The sequence below is a fragment of the Oncorhynchus gorbuscha genome, unplaced genomic scaffold (genome assembly GCF_021184085.1).
Source record: "Oncorhynchus gorbuscha isolate QuinsamMale2020 ecotype Even-year unplaced genomic scaffold, OgorEven_v1.0 Un_scaffold_1902, whole genome shotgun sequence".
Taxonomy (NCBI): domain Eukaryota; kingdom Metazoa; phylum Chordata; class Actinopteri; order Salmoniformes; family Salmonidae; genus Oncorhynchus; species Oncorhynchus gorbuscha.
Genome location: NW_025744961.1, coordinates 15,326 through 27,614, shown reverse-complemented (window position 1 = coordinate 27,614; position 12,289 = coordinate 15,326). Strand labels below are relative to the sequence as shown.

At 47.9% G+C, this 12,289-nt stretch overlaps 1 protein-coding gene across 1 annotated transcript; it reads right to left on the bottom strand.

Moving 5' to 3' along the window:
* Window positions 1–4,145: 4,145 nt before the first annotated feature.
* LOC124017350 (aftiphilin-like) lies at window positions 4,146–11,589 on the bottom strand. Its single transcript, XM_046332602.1, has 9 exons — window positions 11,335–11,589; window positions 10,046–11,159; window positions 9,260–9,352; window positions 9,048–9,106; window positions 8,788–8,914; window positions 8,185–8,241; window positions 7,570–7,686; window positions 4,278–4,347; window positions 4,146–4,153 (listed from the first exon to the last, which is right to left on the bottom strand). The coding sequence occupies exons 2-9, from the start codon at window positions 11,081–11,083 to the stop codon at window positions 4,146–4,148; spliced, it is 1,569 nt and encodes a 522-aa protein (XP_046188558.1). The 5' UTR covers window positions 11,084–11,159; window positions 11,335–11,589.
* Between the last annotated feature and the right edge of the window lie 700 nt (window positions 11,590–12,289).

The window sequence follows — 12,289 nt, the reverse complement described above, 5'->3', positions numbered from 1 at the left end:
GCTTGTGTCACTGTCTAGCTCTGGATCCACCACATCACACACACACACACACACACACACACACACACACACACACACACACACACACACACACACACACACACACACACACACACACACACACACACACACACACACACACACACACACACACACTGCACCTGTGTTTAGAGTTCAAAACAAAAAGACCACCATGGCACTTCTGTCCTTGGTCCAAATAAAAGGTGTACAAACTACTAGCAAGTGGTGAAGAAACCATCAAGAATTTGGTCTTTCAACACAGTGGGTGGCAGTATGGAGCTGGAATAAGAATCTCCAGAACAGAGGAAAGCAGCATAGAGTTGGATAGAGGGCTCTTCCTTACATCTTTGCCATTCTGGATTCCGTGACAGCATGGGCAGCAATATTAAGGGCTCTCTCCATTTGACTTAAATGAGTTAATTGACAGTCGGTTAACAAACTGAAAGGGTTTGCATACTGCCTCCTGGAGTGTATTGTCTGAACAGGCATTAAGGCCAAGGTGGGTGATTTACAGCCACATCCAGGTATGGGACGTTTGCTCAGGAGTATAATTCATTGGCAGATCCTTCCTGCTGACCTGAATGGAATTCTGTGATCCTTACTTATCCTATAGAAATTCCCACCCAGTTGACTGCTTCCTTATGGTGAACGGTCTCAATGGCACTGCCGATGTTAAACCAGGATGTGTTACATCTATCCATGTCTATGGAGGAAAGTCGTCAGTGCAGTGATAGAACAGCCAGAGAAAACCAAGAGGCAGGACAGCTCAGATAGGTGTAATATATTAGAAAGAGGTTTATTCACGTATTTACAACAGTGTTTATTGCAACCACACTGAAAGAACATTAAAAACATCTCATTGGTTGGGGGGAATCTAAAAAGAAATATAAAAACATATTCAAGCTAAATCAAATTGTATTTTCTTTTGCAGAAATTGTGTTAATATAATCACAGTGATTGTAAAGATCAGTTTCAGTTTACTGAATATATATGTCCTCTTTATTTTACAAAGAAAATGAAAAGTAAAGATACAGAAGAATATAAGAAAACACAGAATAGCAGCTTAAACAGAAAACAGTAAGAGAATCCTGGCTTTCTCTATCCTGGCTTTCTCTATCCTGTCTTTCTCTAGTCTGGGTACTAGTAAGAGGATCCTGGCTTTCTCTAGCCTGGGTACTAGTAAGAGGATCCTGGCTTTCTCTAGCCTGGGTACTAGTAAGAGGATCCTGGTTTTCTCTAGCCTGGGTACTAGTAAGAGGATCCTGGCTTTCTCTAGCCTGGGTACTAGTAAGATGATCCTGGCTTTCTCTAGCCTGGGTACTAGTAAGAGGATCCTGGCTTTCTCTAATCCGGTGTACTAGTAAGAGGATCCTGGCTTTCTCTAGTCTGGGTACTAGTAAGAGGATCCTGTATTTCTCTATCCTGGGTACTAGTAAGAGGATCCTGGCTTTCTCTATCCTGGGTACCAGTAAGAGGATCCTGGCTTTCTCTATCCTGGCTTTCTCTATCCTGGGTACTAGTAAGATGATCCTGGCTTTCTCTATCCTGGGTACTACCTGGGTACTAGTAAGAGGATCCTGGCTTTCTCTATCCTGGCTTTATCTATCCTGGCTACCAGTAAGAGGATCCTGGCTTTCTCTATCCTGGCTTTCTCTATCCTGGGTACTAGTAAGAGGATCCTGGCTTTCTCTATCCTGGGTACCAGTAAGAGGATCCTGGCTTTCTCTATCCTGGCTTTCTCTATCCTGGGTACTAGTAAGATGATCCTGGCTTTCTCTATCCTGGCTACTACCTGGGTACTAGTAAGAGGATCCTGGCTTTCTCTATCCTGGCTTTCTCTATCCTGGCTTTATCTATCCTGGCTACCAGTAAGAGGATCCTGGCTTTCTCTATCCTGGCTTTCTCTATCCTGGGTACAAGTAAGAGGATCCTGGCTTTCTCTATCCTGGCTTTCTCTATCCTGGGTACTAGTAAGAGGATCCTGGCTTTCTCTATCCTGGGTACTAGTAAGAGGATCCTGGCTTCCTCTATCCTGGGTACTAGTAAGAGGATCCTGGCTTTCTCTAGCCTGGGTACTAGTAAGAGGATCCTGGCTTTCTCTAGCCTGGGTACTAGTAAGAGGATCCTGGCTTCCTCTATCCTGGCTTTCTCTATCCTGGGTACAAGTAAGAGGATCCTGGCTTTCTCTATCCTGGCTTTCTCTATCCTGGGTACTAGTAAGAGGATCCTGGCTTTCTCTATCCTGGGTACTAGTAAGAGGATCCTGGCTTCCTCTATCCTGGGTACTAGTAAGAGGATCCTGGCTTTCTCTAGCCTGGGTACTAGTAAGAGGATCCTGGCTTTCTCTAGCCTGGGTACTAGTAAGAGGATCCTGGCTTCCTCTATCCTGGCTTTCTCTATCCTGGGTACAAGTAAGAGGATCCTGGCTTTCTCTATCCTGGCTTTCTCTATCCTGGGTACTAGTAAGAGGATCCTGGCTTTCTCTATCCTGGGTACTAGTAAGAGGATCCTGGCTTCCTCTATCCTGGGTACTAGTAAGAGGATCCTGGCTTTCTCTAGCCTGGGTACTAGTAAGAGGATCCTGGCTTTCTCTAGCCTGGGTACTAGTAAGATGATCCTGGCTTTCTCTATCCTGGGTACTTACCTGGGTACTAGTAAGAGGCTTTCTCTATCCTGGCTTTCTCTATCCTGGCTTTATCTATCCTGGCTACCAGTAAGAGGATCCTGGCTTTCTCTATCCTGGCTTTCTCTATCCTGGGTACAAGTAAGAGGATCCTGGCTTTCTCTATCCTGGCTTTCTCTATCCTGGGTACTAGTAAGAGGATCCTGGCTTTCTCTATCCTGGGTACTAGTAAGAGGATCCTGGCTTCCTCTATCCTGGGTACTAGTAAGAGGATCCTGGCTTTCTCTAGCCTGGGTACTAGTAAGAGGATCCTGGCTTTCTCTATCCTGGGTACTAGTAAGAGGATCCTGGCTTCCTCTATCCTGGGTACTAGTAAGAGGATCCTGGCTTTCTCTAGCCTGGGTACTAGTAAGAGGATCCTGGCTTTCTCTAGCCTGGGTACTAGTAAGAGGATCCTGGCTTCCTCTATCCTGGCTTTCTCTATCCTGGGTACAAGTAAGAGGATCCTGGCTTTCTCTATCCTGGCTTTCTCTATCCTGGGTACTAGTAAGAGGATCCTGGCTTTCTCTATCCTGGGTACTAGTAAGAGGATCCTGGCTTCCTCTATCCTGGGTACTAGTAAGAGGATCCTGGCTTTCTCTAGCCTGGGTACTAGTAAGAGGATCCTGGCTTTCTCTAGCCTGGGTACTAGTAAGAGGATCCTGGCTTCCTCTATCCTGGGTACCAGTAAGAGGATCCTGGCTTTCTCTAGCCTGGATACTAGTAAGAGGATCCTGGCTTCCTCTATCCTGGGTACTAGTAAGAGGATCCTGGCTTTCTCTAGTCTGGGTACTCGTAAGAGGATCTTGGCTTTCTCTATCCTGGGTACTATTAAGAGGATCCTGGCTTTCTCTAGTCTGGATACCAGTCTGTTTGTGCTAACATGCCACTTCATGTCATGCCAAACATAATTTTTGGCATATGACAAAGTACAAGGAGTGGAATGTCAGTACAGAACAGGTCTGGATTTCAGGCTTTTTCACATGAGCTTATTTCTACTACAACCAAAATGCAGCTACTGGGGGGGATTCCCTTTAGGCTATGGCCACACATTCATCTATATGGCTTGACTTGTCTTTGCCCCATTCCCTCCACTAATACTGAAAGATCTCTCGCCAAGTGCAATAAGAAACAGTGTTTGGATCAATGATGAAGGGTAACAACATGTGAGAAACCTCATCACCATCACTCTATACAGGGCAGACGAGGTAGCCGGTTAAGTTAGACGTATAGAGAGAGAGAGTCTTGGGATTCCACAGTACAAGATACAATTAAAGGGACAGTAGGTCATGAAAATGAGTAGTACCATCTAGAGGGAGACATCAATGTGAAGAGAGGAGCAGAGGAGAGATGGAGAGGGGGGGGGGGGGGGGAGTGATAGTCCCTATGTTCCAAAGTCCACACTTGCATACCACTTAGTTAGAATGCATGTCCAACACATTGCTTCATTATAAATGGTAGTCTAGTATGCTGGTGTGGACATTGGAACCAAAGAGAATAACAGGAGTCAGGTAGCAGCAGAGTCGGAGGGGAGAGTGTGTTCAGCAGCCTCATCTCTGGCCCTGTCGGTAGGGGGCTCAGTGGGAGGACGTACCATCCTGGCGGTTGATGCCAAGGCCACTGCTGCTCCAGTCAAACTGGGACCAAGGCTGGGGGGCCCCCTGCTGGCGGAAGGAACAAACTGTAGTGAGGCTCAGCAATGTGCCCTCTATTCAACACATTCTCTTGAAGGCCCATACTCACAAAAACACATCAGACAAATGAGTGCTGATCTAGAATCAGGTCCCCCTGGTTCTTGTTATCTTATTGATTATGAGTTAAAAGACTGATCCTAGATCAGCACTCCTACTCCAAGACACTTTGTGAATATGGCCAGGTCTTCGTGATGGATAGAGGACAGCACAGAGGAATTGGGAGCTAGTTAGTCTAGGGTCAGATATTGTCATTATCCTCCTAATGCTAAGGTTAGGATCCGCAGTAAGGATATCTGATCATAGGTCAGAGTTTTGGGTTAACTTCATTATCAAGGGAGTGTAAAATACAGTGCCCAATGTTGCCCTGTTTGTGTTGGGTATACTACTGTGTCAGACACAGGATGTCTGGAAACATTACCAACTGTCACATCCTAGCCACAGACTGTTTGGAAACATTACCAACTGTCACATCCTAGTCAGAGTGTCTGGAAACATTACCAACTGTCACATCCTAGTCAGAGTGTCTGGAAACGTTACCAACTGTCACATCCTAGCCACAGACAGTCTGGAAACATTACCAACTGTCACATCCTAGCCACAGGCTGTCTGGAAACATTACCAACTGTCACATCCTAGTCAGAGTGTCTGGAAACGTTACCAACTGTCACATCCTAGCCACAGACTGTCTGGAAACATTACCAACTGTCACATCCTAGCCACAGACTGTTTGGAAACATTACCAACTGTCACATCCTAGTCAGAGTGTCTGGAAACATTACCAACTGTCACATCCTAGTCAGAGTGTCTGGAAACGTTACCAACTGTCACATCCTAGCCACAGACAGTCTGGAAACATTACCAACTGTCACATCCTAGTCAGAGTGTCTGGAAACGTTACCAACTGTCACATCCTAGCCACAGACAGTCTGGAAACATTACCAACTGTCACATCCTAGTCAGAGTGTCTGGAAACGTTACCAACTGTCACATCCTAGCCACAGACTGTCTGGAAACATGACCAACTGTCACATCCTAGCCACAGACTGTTTGGAAACATGACCAACTGTCACATCCTTGCCACAGACTGTCTGGAAACATGACCAACTGTCACATCCTAGTCAGAGTGTCTGGAAACATTACCAACTGTCACATCCTAGTCAGAGTGTCTGGAAACATTACCAACTGTCACATCCTAGTCAGAGTGTCTGGAAACGTTACCAACTGTCACATCCTAGCCACAGACAGTCTGGAAACATTACCAACTGTCACATCCTAGTCAGAGTGTCTGGAAACGTTACCAACTGTCACATCCTAGCCACAGACTGTCTGGAAACATGACCAACTGTCACATCCTAGCCACAGACTGTTTGGAAACATGACCAACTGTCACATCCTTGCCACAGACTGTCTGTAAACATGACCAACTGTCACATCCTAGTCACTGTCTGTAAACGTCACCAACTGTCACATCCTAGCCACAGACTGTCTGGAAACATGACCAACTGTCACATCCTAGCCACAGACTGTCTGGAAACATGACCAACTGTCACATCCTAGCCACAGACTGTCTGGAAACATTGCCAACTGTCACATCCTAGCCACAGACTGTCTGGAAACAATACCAACTGTCACATCCTAGTCAGAGTGTCTGGAAACATTACCAACTGTGACATCCTCGCCACAGACTGTCTGGAAACGTTACCAACTGTCACAGTCTAGCCACAGACTGTCTGGAGACGTTACCAACTGTCACATCCTAGCAACAGACTGTCTGGAAACATTACCAACTGTCACATCCTAGCCACAGACTGTCTGGAAACGTTACCAACTGTCACATCCTAGTCAGACTGTCTGGAAATGTTACCAACTGTCACATCCTAGCCACAGGCTGTCTGGAAACGTTACCAACTGTCACATCCTAGTCAGACTGTCTGGAAACGTTACCAACTGTCACATCCTAGCCACAGACTGTCTGGAAACGTTACCAACTGTCACATCCTAGCCACAGACTGTCTGGAAACATTACCAACTGTCACATCCTAGCCACAGACTGTCTGGAAACATTACCAACTGTCACATCCTAGCCACAGGCTGTCTGGAAACATTACCAACTGTCACATCCTAGCCACAGGCTGTCTGGAAACGTTACCAACTGTCACATCCTAGTCAGACTGTCTGGAAACGTTACCAACTGTCACATCCTAGCCACAGACTGTCTGGAAACATTACCAACTGTCACATCCTAGCCACAGACTGTCTGGAAACATTACCAACTGTCACATCCTAGCCACAGGCTGTCTGGAAACATTACCAACTGTCACATCCTAGCCACAGGCTGTCTGGAAACGTTACCAACTGTCACATCCTAGCCAGACTGTCTGGAAACATTACCAACTGTCACATCCTAGCCACAGACTGTCTAGAAACATTACCAACTGTCACATCCTTGCCACAGACTGTCTGGAAACGTTACCCACTGTCACATCCTAGCCACAGGCTGTTTGGAAACGTTACCAACTGTCACATCCTAGCCACAGACTGTCTGGAGACATTACCAACTGTCACATCCTAGCAACAGACTGTCTGGAAACATTACCAACTGTCACATCCTAGCCACAGACTGTCTGGAAACGTTACCAACTGTCACATCCTAGCCACAGACTGTCTGGAAACATGACCAACTGTTACATCCTAGTCAGACTGTCTGTAAACATTACCAACTGTCACATCCTAGTCAGAGTGTCTGTAAACATTACCAACTGTCACATCCTAGCCACAGGCTGTCTGGAAACATTACCAACTGTCACATCCTAGTCAGAGTGTCTGTAAACATTACCAACTGTCACATCCTAGCCACAGGCTGTCTGGAAACGTTACCAACTGTCACATCCTAGCCACAGGCTGTCTGGAAACGTTACCAACTGTCACATCCTTGCCACAGACTGTCCTCAATGAGCTTTGAGAAAGGGGTTCAGGATTGAGGAAACAAAGACGGAGGAGTGTTTAACAGCTGGTAACATGTTCACACACAGCCGTGGTGTGCCTGTTGCTCTGGAGTGAAGTTTCCCCTAAGTACAGATCTAGGATCTGCTTCACCTCCCGCAATTCTAACTGTAACCATTTGGAGGGAAAATGCTAAACTGACCACATATCAGCATCTAGGACAACTTCTCCCTACACCTGTTTCTGTACCTGTATTGACGAGGTGGTGGTGGTTTCCTGTGACCCAGGAAGTGCTTGTGCTGTGGCAGCAGTCTTCTCCGCAGTTGAAGCTGGTCTCAGTGGCTCTTTGGTGGGCTCTAACATTCCCTGAGAGAGAAAGAGGGGAGAGGGTGAAAGAGAGAGAGGAGAGATAACGGGGGAAAGAGAGAGAGGAGAGAGGAGATAATGGGAGAAAGAGAGAGAGGAGAGATAACGGGAGAAAGAGAGAGAGGAGAGAGGGGGGGATAACGGGAGAAAGCAAAATGGCCGACTGCCAAGTCATCATCTCATTGCTTTACACCTACCCAGTAGTTTTAGATCTGTGAACATTAAGGGGCTATCAGCATACAAGTCTAAGGGAAGGTAGCCTGGTCCCAGATCTGTTGGTGCTATCATGTCAACTCCTGGTCATGTTTGGCATGACAAGGAGTGGCATAATGGAACAAACTGACTGGTACACATGCTTAGGGGGAGGATCTAGGGACAGAAATGGAACTAGGTCTACCATGGACTGTGTCCATATGGGCCCTGGTCTAAAGTAGTGCACTGTATAGGGAACAGGGAGCCATTTGGGACACAGTACAGTATCTGCATCAGTCCACTCACCAGGCTGGCTGCAAACACAGGAACTATGACAGGCTGCTTTCTCTGACCAGTGAACAACTGTGGAGGAGAGACAGAATCAGAAATCACCAAGTAACTTTACATGTAGCAGGAATTCAAGCTGGTGAAACGGTGCTGCTTTTACACCAATAAACAGAATATACAGACAGAATAACATTATATTATAGATGAAGAATTGACACATAATCCACATACAGTAAGTACACTATAGATACAGCAAAAACAGAACACTTCTACATAGTAAAGGGGATATACAGACATATTTACAGTAGATGATGTACAATATGGAATTATGGGGAGGGAGGAGAGAGGGAGGGGCTTACGGACAGACAGACAGACAGACAGACAGACAGACAGACAGACAGACAGACAGACAGACAGACAGACAGACAGACAGACAGACAGACAGACAGACAGACAGACAGACAGACAGACAGACAGACAGACAGACAGACAGACAGACAGACAGACAGACAGACAGACAGACAGACAGACAGACAGACAGACACATTACTTACTACATCATTGATGGAACCATTCACATAACTACAGAGTGTGGCTTTAAACTGAAAAAGAGACAGTTACCATGTTTCTGGTGTCCATCCCCAGACAGCGGAGCAGGGCCCTGTTGCTATGGGAACCGCCCCACTGGAATCCCAGGCCCACGGCATCGTGGAGGTCCTGAGGCTGCCGCCACGCGCCCCTAGGAACCCTGGGTAAAGCAAACAAGGAGGCGGTCACATACAGCAGAGTAGTGCTTTGGCCAGCCTCCAATGCTATCTGCTGTTATTCCACTGAACCATCATTGTTATAATCATCATCATCATCACTAGAGGTTCTCTCACCAGTGTGTAGTGTGGTTGAGCCCCTTCGTCTCCTCTTTCTCAGGCTGTGTGTCTAGAGTCTCTAGCAGAGCCCTGAGGCTGAGCACATTCAACACCTCATCCCCACTGTCCTCCACCTCCTCCTCCACCCCCGTCTCCTCCTCCTCCACGGCAGTCTCCTCCTCCTCCACGGCAGTCTCCTCCTCCTCCACGGCAGTCTCCTCCCCCTCCACGGCAGTCTCCTCCCTCTCCTGATCCAGTTCTGGGACTGCCACTGCAGGGAAGCTGGTCTGTAGGACTCTCTGTAGCCGGATAGACAGGGAGTCCTGAATGGGAGAGACATGGCTTGTTTGAGATCTAGTACAGTGCAGTCTACTACATTGTAATCAAACACAATTAATTGGAAAGATTTTTAAACTAACTATGTCCATCTACCTGATTTTGAAGCAAACTGAAGTCTGCTGGAATAAGACATTTCCTGCCAAACTCATTTAGGTGTGAGCTACCTCTAGGGGCTACCTCTAGGGGCTACCTCTAGGGGCTACCTCTAGGGGCTACCTCTAGGGGCTACCTCTAGGGGCTACCTCTAGGAGCTACCTCTAGGAACTACCTCTAGGAACTACCTCTAGGAGCTACCTCTAGGAGCTACCTCTAGGAACTACCTTTAGGCGAACTGCAGTGACAATCTATTGATACAATAATAAAAACCATCTGGGCAGAATTATTCTTATTCTTGAGTCAAAGGTTATGACAAACATACTACAAATGTCAGAGTGGATTTCTACCAGACGTGGGACAACTAAGTACTGTTGGATGCCTCGTTATCCAGACTCCTGGAGAATCCTGTTTGGAGTCCCAACTCTCTATCACTTTACATTAGAGCATGCGGCGGCTGACCATTCATCTCACCGGTATAAATTGTGTGTCGGCCGTGTTGGGAAAATGTGGGGTGTTGGAGCTGGGACTGCCTCTCCGGCGTTACACAATATAAATCCACTCTAATAACTCAGACCACTCACCTGCAGACTGTCCCTTCGTACAGCAGCACCTCCCTGACATCTCTCTCCCCACTTCTTCTCCTCTGCCTCTTCTGTCCGCCTGGCTCTATCCTCCTCTCCAAACTCTGCCCAGGTCTCCCCCTCCGACAGACCTCTCTGGTCCCCATACGCCCCCCAGCCCTCCTCCCTCTCACCCTGCCCCTCCAGGGGAGCAGAGTGGAAGTCTGCAAAGCTGTCGCTGAGGGGAAGGTCTCCATGTCCAACCTCCTCCCCACATGCCTGGGTCGGACCTGGGTCCTCAGAATAGTCCTGTTCAAAGTCACCAAAGCCCTCCGGTGTCCTGGACTCCGATTGGTTGAAGTCAGCAAAGTCCTCCTGGCTAGGGAAGGATCCAGCATCCCTGAAGATTCCAAAGTCCTCTTCTTCATCTTCCTCCTCCACCATCTTTGTCTCGGTCTCCTCCCTGAGGTCACTCCGCTGCGCCTCCTCTTTCTCCTTCTCCTCCTCCCCTATTGACGAGGGAGTGAAGACCGTCTCGCCAAAGTTCCCAAACTCCTCCAAAGCGTCTGACGACACAGCCTCACCAGAGGAGGCAAACTCCTCACTCACTGACCCACTGACTGTGGTGGGGAGAGGAGAGACACTGTCCTCTGTTTCGCTCTCCTTATCTTCCTCCTCCTCCACCCTCCTCCCTCCCAGTTCTGGGTCCTGTGTAAGCATGCTATCCCTGTTGATGCTGGGTGCCCTCTCTCCAGGCTCCCCCAGCCCCTCACCCCTAGCACAGAGCACCTCTATGGGGGCTAAGAGGCCAGAGTCCTGAGGGTGGCCCCTTAGCTCACAGTGTTGCTGGACTCCAGTGCAGTCCCTGTCCTCTTGCTGTGCTAAACATTGAGAGTCAGGCCCGCCAGGCTCTATTCTGGCCCGCTGCTCCATGTCCTTCTGGACCGAGTGTGCATTGCAGAAACCGTTGGTTAGGTTTGTCTCCTCCATCCTGCCGTCCTTCCTGTGCTCCGTACTGTGAGTGTGAGTGAAGCCGCAGCACCAGGGTTCCAGCTCCATCTCTGGCTCGGCGAACGCAGAGAAGTCTGCAAACCCCTGCTCCTGGCTGGGGAGCCCAGGCCAGCTGGTACAAGACCTGTGGTGAATTAATTCATACATTTTACTGGAACGTATTTCAAATACATATAGAGATGCCTCAGCCATTTGAGTACAACAGTACATATTCAAAATTATTGAGGATTAAAAACACAATAAAACAAAAACAACCTCACAAACAACTCCATGACAGCCCTCAGGACTAAAGTTGTTACCTGCAGACATGGTCCCCTGGTGATTCCGCTTGACAAACCCATTGGTGAGAGGGAGGTCAGGGAGGTCGCAATGACAGGGCTGCCCTTTGACCTCCAACCCCGGCCGAACCCTGCCGACCTCTGAGGTCCCAGTATTAGCGGACTGTGATTGGTCCACCACCGGCGCCCATGGCTTCTTCAGGTCGTCAGCTGCTCGGAACTGTTTCGAGATTCCGTTGCTATGGGTAGTTCCGGAGAAAGAGGAGGAGTTACTAACACTAAAGTGCACCGTTGATAGGGTCGGGAGGCGGGGTCTGTTGTGGAGAGGCAGGCTGGCTGGTTGGATGACATTTCCACACCCCCAGAGAAATCCCCAAACTCGTCATCGTCCTCCTCTCCCCCTGATTCGTCGTCCAGCGGAGGGGGGGAGGAGGAGTATATGTGCATCACTTCCTGTTCCATGGGAGAGCTCTCCTGGCTGAAGGCCTCATAGATCTGTAGGGAGAACACACAGACAGGTTGAGGACAGAACGGCCTACTAGAAGACAGGTTGAGTACAGAACGGCCTACTAGAAGACAGGTTGAGTACAGAACGGCCTACTAGAAGACAGGTTGAGTACAGAACGGCCAACTAGAAGACAGGTTGAGTACAGAACGGCCTACTAGAAGACAGGTTGAGTACAGAACGGCCTACTAGAAGACAGGTTGAGGACAGAACGGCCTACTAGAAGACAGGTTGAGGACAGAACGGCCTACTAGAAGACAGCCTGAATGTTCAATCAATCAAATAAATGTGGTGTTGGGAGAAAAATAAAACTAAGGCCTTGTTCTACATAGCCATATGTCATTATTAACAGTAGGCCTTGTTCTACATAGCCATATGTCATTATTAACAGTAGGTCTTGTTCTACATAGCCATATGTCATTATTAACAGTAGGTCTTGTTCTACATAGCCATATGTCATTATTAACAGTA

Excerpts from the sequence above, each read along its gene's own strand:
- LOC124017350 (XM_046332602.1), bottom strand. The coding sequence starts at position 11,083 with ATGGAGCTGGAACCCTGGTGCTGCGGCTTCACTCACACTCACAGTACG. Across the intron at positions 9,107-9,259 it reads AGGAGAGGGAGGAGACTGCC|ACTCTAGACACACAGCCTGA; the intron begins GTGGAGGGGGAG and ends GCTCTGCTAGAG. Across the intron at positions 8,242-8,787 it reads GGATGGACACCAGAAACATG|TTGTTCACTGGTCAGAGAAA; the intron begins GTAACTGTCTCT and ends TCTCCTCCACAG.